At 31.6% G+C, this 10,000-nt stretch overlaps 1 protein-coding gene across 6 annotated transcripts in view; it reads right to left on the reverse strand.

The window, feature by feature from the left end:
* Positions 1-8,601, reverse strand: part of LOC122255888 (uncharacterized) — a 10,732-nt gene extending 2,131 nt beyond the window's left edge. Inside the window, exons 1-5 of one of the 6 annotated variants that reach the window (XM_086533823.1) lie at positions 8,158-8,215; positions 5,972-6,142; positions 3,354-3,508; positions 2,882-3,094; positions 1,996-2,127 (exon numbers count right to left, since the gene is read on the reverse strand). In XM_086533823.1, the coding sequence (XP_086389949.1) occupies positions 1,996-2,127; positions 2,882-3,094; positions 3,354-3,473 (465 nt within the window). In that variant the 5' untranslated portion in view covers positions 3,474-3,508; positions 5,972-6,142; positions 8,158-8,215. Of the gene's footprint in view, positions 1-1,995; positions 2,128-2,881; positions 3,095-3,353; positions 3,509-5,896; positions 6,143-8,040; positions 8,065-8,157; positions 8,291-8,580 lie in introns of those variants that run through there. The other 5 variants (XM_086533822.1, XM_043020255.2, XM_043020251.2 and 2 more) reach the window with 5 other exon arrangements.
* Between the last annotated feature and the right edge of the window lie 1,399 nt (positions 8,602-10,000).

Here is a 10,000-nt window from a genome sequence, read left to right on the forward strand (position 1 = left end):
TAGCCTTGAAACATTTTTGGAAATAAGTATCATGCTGTGAACTGGCTATTGGGGAGCAATAGCCAAGTAGAACAACCACACCCTCTAAGCATGTATCAAAAGTGTAACCTTTTCAACAATCTTTTAACCATTTGAAAGAAAGCTGGATTTTGAGGTGATTCATGATAGAGTAAGAAATAACTTTGTTAGATTGAAGCCTAAACAAAATTATGTAATTGCTTCTTAAATTTTTCACAGGGCTTTATATTTTTTATATCTTACATCTAAGATTAAAATAATTTTTTTTTTTATCATATCAGGTTTACAAATTATTAAGCTTATTTCAAAAAGTCATATTGCGTTTTGATTTTGAATACAGAGCAACAATTTTGTACTTCCTTTAAAACTGCACCTTCCTTGTGTTCTGATTTTAAATACAAAATAGAAATGTAAAATCAACTATAAAAAGGCTTCTTTTCTTATGTGCTGGTTCTTCTTTATTTTAGAATCTGGTGAATTACCTTGAACCATGTCATATAATCAGGGCTACTGTTAACATGTATTAACAACCTTTCCCTATAAAACATTAGTAATCAATAACTACTTTATGAAGTAATAAAAATACTTCTGCTCATTGAATTTCAAATTATGTGTATATAAGGAGTGAAGCTATTGTGCAGATGGCTCACTCTTCTCCTATATGAATGAATTTGTCTTTTTGCCATGGTTGGATTTCTAAGTTATCTTTTCATTTTCAGGGGGAAAAGGTTGCATACAGACCTTATTTGTTATTACTATCAGCAAAACTCTTATGGAAATAAAAAAATAAAATTACTCAATGAAATTACCAAGTAAACTAGACAAACGCAAAACATCCTTCTTTAAATCATTATGTAACAAATAACAATCTGGAAATTTGTTATTTGTTACATATTTGATTGTTACAAATCAAATATGCGAACTTTCAAACTATATACCAAGTATTCTCAAATAATCAAATCAACAATGTTCCATGATATTTAATTCCTACACAAAAGCAAATCAAGACATAAATAAACTTGGTTATGAATTAGGTTCCTTTAGATGAAATGAAATGAACACAGCTGTTAAAATAATTTGAAGTCCCAGTTGAACTATTGAGCTTCTAAATCTTCTCTGAAAATGTATCCCCCATATATATTCAGTTAGTTTACAATGTAATACAAAATTAATTGGAAATGAATGCAGGAGAATCACCAGAAAAACAAAAGACTAAAACCAGCAAAGGAATGCCACCTTATTCTACTGAGAACAGAACAATATAAAAGGTACTGAATAATTCAGTCTACATAAAGTCTTAAAAATCTGCAGAGAGGATAAAGTAGGGAATAATAATAATAAAAATATATGCATATTTTTTACAATACAAAAGATACGTCAAAGACTGGAGTGCAAAGATGTAATTGCATTTAACAAATGCATTCTGATACTAGCAACCTAGCTGTACCCCCTATTTAATTATCATCAGTTTATCTATTTTACTTTAATTCAATTACATGTTGAAATCTGATAAAAAATTATATATTCAAATATTTACCCTTGCTATGCTTAGTAACAACAGTCTGGGTAGAATACCCATTGATTACAAAAATATGCTTATGCTAGAACTTTCCGTAACTCAACAGTACTTATCTATTTGGGTTCAATTGTGTTCTAGTATGATATCCTAAAATATGGAAAATAAATAAATAGATAAATCAGACAGTAAAATAAACTACTGCACTTGATATTAACTACTCTTAGGTAGTCCCCATGAATTACATTCCCCTTAGTCAAAACCAATAAGGCGGGTACTGGAACACAACACCTCCAGGTAGCACAACGGCAAGCTTTCCATCCCCCCAAAATAAATTGTTAGAAGAAGAAGAAGAAGAAGAAGAAGAAGAAGAAGAAGAAGAAGAAGAAGAAGAAGAAGAAGAAAAAGAAGAAGAAGAAGAAGAAAAAGAAGAAGAAGAAGAAAAAAAAAAATTAGGTTACCTTTCTGAGAACTACTTCTTTGATCTTGCTCATGAGCATTTCATACAACTCTTGTTGCTTATTGATCACCATCACCTGGTCCTTAGTTTCATAGGATAACTTCTGGAAGTCTGTCATGCCTCGGCCTGCAACCTGTTTTTTTAGGAATGCGTTTCATTATAATGGTGCTTCTGTCAATGGGTTTAATAATTAATACAACACACACACACACACACACACACACACACACACACACACACACACACACACACACACACACACACACACACACACACACACACACACACACACACACACACACACACACACACACACACACACACACATATACATAACATATATATATATATACATATATATATATATATATATATATATATATATATATATATATATATATATATATATATTATTAATGCACTTCTGATAACAATAATGATGATGTTAATAATGGTTGTGAAGGATTTAATGGCAATGTACATAAGCTCATGTTTTTTAATTCTGTGTGTTATTGCTAAACTGCTCAATCCTCCCTTTGAGATTCAAGTGATGAACATTACTTTCAGGGTGCTTATGATGATGTTTCTCTCTCCCTGTCAATAGATATATTGTCAATGTCTTTCAGCCTAAACATGTGTTTAGATTATTCTAATCATATTAACTTTAAGATCTTTTGAAATATTCTACTGTGAATTTAATATTATAGCAGACATAGTAATTCCAATAATAATGGCGGTCATCCTGAAAGATTAGATAATGATAGTGATGTTAACAGTAGTTGTGAAGATTTTAAAGACAACTGACATTGGGTTATAATTGTATTCAAGTGTGTGTAGCTATGCACAGATGAGTTGCTGTGAATCATTAACATAAAAATAAGAATTACCAAAACATCTGACCCATCTCCATTCAGTTTAGGTGAGATTCCTTCATTGAAAATCTCAGCAATTTGATTTCTTAGATAGAAGACGTCGTCATGGGCATCACACGCAGCATTTATGGTGTCATCTATGCACTTGACATTACCTTCAAGAATTTCATTTCTGCATTCAAAGTGTTCCTGCAATTCCATTCTTAACTTCTCATCTAAGAATTGCTTCTGTAAAAACAAAATTGAATTATTCGAAGCCTAAAAAACAACAACAGTTCCTGGAAACTATGTTAAACAAATTGATATAGAATGCCATCGGTATGCCTATCGAAATAAGAAATGTTCAAGTAATACAGTATGTAATGTGTAATGTTTAAGAAATAATGACAGCACTTTTATTTCCCTTTCCAGAAGCTTAAAAGCAGATAATCAATTAATAAATCAAATTATGACATATAAAAGAATTATAATAGAAAGACTCTCCTACCAAAACATTGGTGATCTCCACGTTACATTTCTGTAAGTACTGTTGCCTCATCTCTTGAATCCTATGGAAGTCCTTTACTGCTTCCTCCAGCTCTTGTCGCATCTCATGAACTATCTCCATGCCTAAAAGGTCTACTATCTAGATACCTAGATGATCTGTAAGGAAATCAGCAATTGTGAGATAATCATTAAAAATCTGTTCAATTAGAATCGTGATGAAAGTTAAGTGATATTTGTGAAGAAATGTAGTTGGATGGTGATACCTGTTTATCAAAAAATTATGAAGAAAATACTGAATATTTTTATATATCTGAAAGTACAGTATCAGACTTGTATGGCCTCTGCATATTTAGGATTCTTTCACATATAAGTCTATATAAGTATATCAATGTATAATTGAGGGTTCAGTGTAACACATAATAAACCAAAATTCTTGCCCACACATTTTAAACATTTTAAAGAAAAAAAGAGAAAAAATTAGGTAATAAGAAAATAAATGATAATTATACCTTTGGTGGTATATATAATGAGTGTATATATGTATATATATATATATATATATATATATATATATATATATATATATATATATATATATATATATTGGTATAATCATTTGTGACCATGATAAGTATATAATCCACAAAAAAAAACAGTGAAAAAGTGAAAGTGAGAATAGATTCAGTGCAACTGTTTGAGGGGATTGATGGTCGATTTTCCCTAACACGACCATGCCTATCTGGTACAGTATCTTCTTCATTCCCAACATTATCCTTATACACAGGGGCCAGTTGCCCCTCATGCACTTTCTCCAGCTCTTTCTATCAAAAACATCCTCCTCCAATAAAACCTTTACTTTCCATATCTACTTTCATTTTACCATGCCATCTAATTCTCTACCTTCCTCTAGACCTTCCTTCTCTCCCAGGTTCCAACCAAACTCTTTTCACTCCTTCCTCATCCATCCTTGATACATGGTCATACCATCTCAGTCTTGACTCTCTTATTATTTCAGTAATCTTTACCACCCCAGCACTTCCCCTAATGTCCTTATTTTCCTTTGCATTCTCATTTCAGCTAGCTCCTGCTTCTGCTCCTCCTTCCCTCTTAAATCCTACATTTCTGAGCCATTCATCATCCCTGGTCTGATTACTGTTCAGTATATCTTGAATTTCAGTTTAATCAGCATCTTCTTGTCACATACTACTCCTGCTAACTCCCTCCATTTTACCCCAATTGCTTTCATCCTCATATCCACCTCACCATCCTGACTTAAGCTAGATCCCAAATATTTGAATTTCTCTATTTGCCTTAAAATCCTGAATTCCTCTTCCTTGTATGGTTATTGCATTTCCTCCTTGCTAACTTGACATCAAAATCTCACTTTTACGTACATTTATTTTCAAACCATCCCATTCAAGAGATTCTTGCCACTGTCTTATCTCTCTCTGCAGTTGTCTTCAGTCTCAGCCATGATCATCAGATCATCTGCACAGAGCAATTTGCATAAATTTTCATTCCTGATAACAAGCATGACCAGAAAAGGTGCTGATCCTTGATGCAATCCAATCTCATTCATTTATATCTTGCCACAAGGTGTTATTAAAGCTATTTTTGTTCTTCTGTACATCATTTCAACTAGCCTGAATAACTTTTCTGCACTTTCCTCTTTCATAAACACTAAAACATTCCTTCTCTTGGTATTCTCTTAAATACCTTCTATAGATCTAAATTGGACAGTCAGCTTTTGATTTTCTTCCAGGCCCTTTTCTTGTAGCTGTCTTTTTCTTTAAATGTTATCAACTGTATCTTCACAATTTTTCCTTTCCTAATCTCTCCTTCACTATTCTTTCCAAAACGTCTAAAAAATTAGTTTGATTCTTTTATAAATACTACAATCTATAATATCTCCCTTCTGCTTGAATTTATCATAAAGACTTTCTCCTAATTGCTTGGCATTTCCTCTGCTTCCCATATTGCACTGCAAGGGCACACAATCGTAAAACTTTGCCACATATTTTAGCATGTCTATCCTTTACAGCATACTTCCCACCAAAAATCAATTTTGATAAATTCTCAAGTTCACCTTTTGTACTCTACACACCTCAATTATTCCACATAAAAGCTATTATATGACTAACATAGGATGGATATGAAGCCATTGTTACCTCTGAATTCACATCACAATTTGCTTTATCAATTAGGCCTACATCTTAAATTAAAATTGAGAAACACAATACGAGATAAAAAAGAAAAAATGCAAATAGAGAAATCATGAGACTCGTAAATTTTGCCTATGTCTGCACAGTAGAATATTTCAAAAGATCTTAAAGTTAATATGATTAGAATAATCTAAACACATGATTAGGCTGAAAGACACTGACAATATATTTAGTAACAGGGAGAGAGAAACATCATCATAAGCATCCTGAAAGTAATGTTCATCACTTGAATCTCAAAGGGAGGATTGAGCAGTTTAGTCACTGTCTAAAATTACTTCTAATACTACCTGGTTACATAATACCATAGTTAACAGAAGCTTACTTTTCTATGACACCTGGTTAAGCTGGCTGCTCTATGTGATTGCAGAAATAATGTCAATATTCCTTAGAAAAATACCACTGTACTGAGATCCTATATATTCAAGGAGACCTGAAGACGTCAACAAAAACTGCCGTAGAAAGGGGAAAAAAGGTCTGGCCCAGCGTTTCCCAACCTTTTCCGACCCTAGCACCCCCTGTAGTCAGACAGGCAGTCCAGCACCCCCTAACTCTGGATAGTATCTGATTACTAGAAGATAAAGAAAAGTGAATTACACTGCATGATCATTCATTCTGATGAGTCCTCATAACAAAAAGCAACTGTCAATATTTTTGATAAGAGAAAATTTAATAAGAGAACCCAAGTAAAAGAAAATAGCACAGACATGCTCACATATGAACAGATGGGTAACCAACCATTAATATATCATTGTCATTTTTGTTGTTGCTCATGCTCAATTAGGTTCTCAGTTCAAGAAAAAGAAAATAGCATGGATAAACTCAAATATACATAGTTGGGTAATATACGCATCAATGTATGTATACATCTCTTCTCAGCACCCAAGAAATGTTAGTCTAGACTCATGCAAAATATGAATAAATAAATAAAACAATGTTTAATAAATATAATATTAGATCAACTGAAACAGAGAATATATCAGTTAAATAAAGACACTAAGGGACTGTTTCAAGGTTATTTAGGATATCATACCAAAGTCTGGAAGCCATAAAACATTTCTAGACCTAAAGCAATATAAGAAAAACCTCTACGAAGAGAATCTCTATCAAATATGAGGCTTAAATATATTCACTAATAAAGCAGCACAAATACAGGAACACCTGATGGTATTTACATTAAGAAAGCACAAAAAAATGAAATTGAAAACTGAAAAAAATTAAAAATAACTAAAAAGGTAGACTAAATAAATAATTATTGCCCCAGCATACTAAAAGTGAAATTCTAATACCCAATGTTTAATGGGGGAATGAAAAGATTTGACCGAGAGCAAGTCTATTCTCTCTAAAACTACTTGTTGATGCAAAGAGAAATTTCAAGGATATCATACCAAAGTCTGGAAGCCATAAAATATTTCTAGACCTAAAGCAATATAAGAAAAACCTAATTGTTGATATATAAAAGTGTGAAGTAGGATTTTACCGAAGGCAAGAGCATATTCATAACTAAAATAAAAAAGGCCGAAGCTTCCTTAAAATTCTAAGCAGATCAATACTGGACGACTAAAATAAAGATCTTAGGGAATTATTTCAAAAGTTTAGTGTATTTTACCAAAAAAATGAGAGACAAAGGATCCATCCATTCTATGTTGAAGAGTCTATAAGCTAATCTCTGACATGGAAAATACATCAAAAGGAAATGAAGAAAAACATTTCAATAAAATACTTACATCATATACAGTTAAAGATATTATTCTACTCCAAAGAAAGACATCTGAAACCAGGGCCTTAATAATACTAATCATAAAGAAAAACAATTACTCAGATTTAAGTAATTTCATCTATATTTTCAAGAAGCCTAACCTGATGATTATCCTTGACTGTTTGCTGGTGGATATAAGTTACAAGTATCCTGTAAATATTTTAAAATTATACTGTGAATTTAAAGCATTAGTAAAATGGGGTGTCAAGGAGGATAATATATAAATAAATTGGCAGATAGATGGACATGTAGAAGTATGAAGTATACTGAGGGATACAGAAATAATTGAATAGATTAATGGACTGATACATCTACAAAAATATATAACATATCATTTGAGAGGTATAGATATATAAAAAAAATAAAAGTACATGAACATTAAAGGATATCAGATACTAGATAGTAGAAAAAATGTGAATTAGGCTACTTATCTACTAAATCATATCCAACATGGACAAATAAGTAAAATAAACATACAAATACATACAGTAAGACTTATTCAATCTTCAATCTTGAGCTTACGGAAATATGAATAACTTTTCTATCCTTACTGAAAAAAAACAATATCTCAATTTCTTTCAATATCCTATTAAGAAAATTTAAAAGACCCTAGCACCTATATGCCAATAGCCTTGCAATGATCAACATATGCAATGATCAACACAGCCTATGCACCCATCTAGCAAGAAGAGTCCAACAACCTTACTTACACAAAGTATATTCTAGCAAGACAGAGCATTCATGCCTCCCCGCCAATCTATCATCAAATAAGGAATCAGTTGAAGCTCTATCTTGCTAAAATATACACGATATATATATTTATTCACTTTTATTCTTTTGTCTTTGTAAGGATGTGAAGTGTATAGACCCATGGACCAAAATGCTATACGAAAAATTGTAGTCCTTGTGTCAGAGATCACAGCAAAGTCTGAGCGAATTTGAACAGAACTCGACTCACATAACGGAGAAAATTGTCCTATTTTGAAAGACGTTAAGTGTGCCTTCTTCAAATTTATATTGTCATTTATATTGCAAATGTGAACTGTATGACGATTATGACGATGTTTGTATTAATATATTTCTATTGTTTAAGATTTATTATATAACTTCACACTGCAGTGTTAATTTCTTTCAATATTTCTTTGGTGAAACACATTAAGATAAAATAAATAGCTTTAATGGTGAAAAGACTGGGAACCACTGAACTGATGTTTGAAATTTATTATCATTAATATGACACAATAACTCACACTGAAGGCGAAGCTGACGGAGATGGAAAAGGTGTCTAAAGCTGATCAAATCATATGCCTTCCCCCCAAAATAAATTTCTTTCACTAATGTAGAGTTCACTAATTTCCGGAAAAAAATAGTTGTTTAAGAAGTAATCATACCGGTATTTTCTTTTTTATCAGTAATCGTACTAAGGTTAGTAATGACGATCATAAAAAGAAAATTTCAAATTTAGTCAAATTCGAATGTCACGAAATGGACGCAATGTGGAGTGCTTGGTTGCCGGGGTACGATTAATTAATTTTCAGAATCTCGGTATGGTAGAATTATTTACAAAATAAGAGAGAAAATTACAAGATAAATAAACAGATAAATAGAAATGAAAATGGCGACAATTCAGATAATCGCTATATAGTAGACACTGTTAGAAGGATTTTAATAATTTTATAATCTAAATTGATAGTGATGATTATGATATACAATGATAATGAGTATGATGGATAAAGTTGCCAAAAATAAACAGACAAAAAATGATAACAATAATAACTGATATTTTAACCTTGTTATTATTATAATGATTATTTTAATTAGCCTCATCGTTAACAATCATAATTGTTTGATTATAATATAGAAAATGGATAATGGTATTGATAGTGATAAATGATCATAATGATTACTGTTTATATCATAATTGTTATGATTTCCATCACTATAATTATTGAAATATGGTTATTTGTTTTACTAACATAATCATTTTTATTATCAACAGCTTTCCTATCATTCCCTCTTCTCATTATTTCTATTGTCACACGTACCTTCATATTGTGATTATTATTACTATTGTTATTGTTATTATTGTCATAGCAATCTTCATAGCGAAAATTATTATCACTGTTAGTATTATTGTAATGTTTTATCTTCATTGTTTTAAAACTATCATTAAGAAACATTCTATGCAATACTATCTTGTTATTACACATTGTCCTATTGCAAACGGGAATTGATTTGCATGCCTGGTCCCAAGGTCACCAAGTTTTTTTTTTTTTTTTTTTTCAGAGTAAAGGCGATTCACGCAAAACATCCAGACATTTCGCAGTCTCTCTCATCCATTCATTACAATACTAGTTATTTTAGTGTTCGTCATTTTTTTGTGTTTCTAAAATAGTGAGACTTATACGTGCCTTCTGACAGGCTTTACCAACGTTGAAATAGACTAAAATTATAGTATAGGATTCAAGTCAGCTGATTATCGTCTTTATTGTAAGTTCGATAGAAATATTAGTCTTACGGGAGGACAAAAAACAGCCTTTGTTCGTATTCGTGTACTTTCGTTAACAATTATAAAAAAAACAAAACATCCTCAATGAAGATAAAACGGAGAGATGAGGAAGAGGAAGGAGACCTGCGCTTATGACACAAAGTAACCAAACTGGAACAGGG

Source organism: Penaeus japonicus, unplaced genomic scaffold (assembly GCF_977035675.1).
Source record: "Penaeus japonicus unplaced genomic scaffold, GWHDUDI00000001_assembly GWHDUDI00000040, whole genome shotgun sequence".
Classification (NCBI taxonomy): domain Eukaryota; kingdom Metazoa; phylum Arthropoda; class Malacostraca; order Decapoda; family Penaeidae; genus Penaeus; species Penaeus japonicus.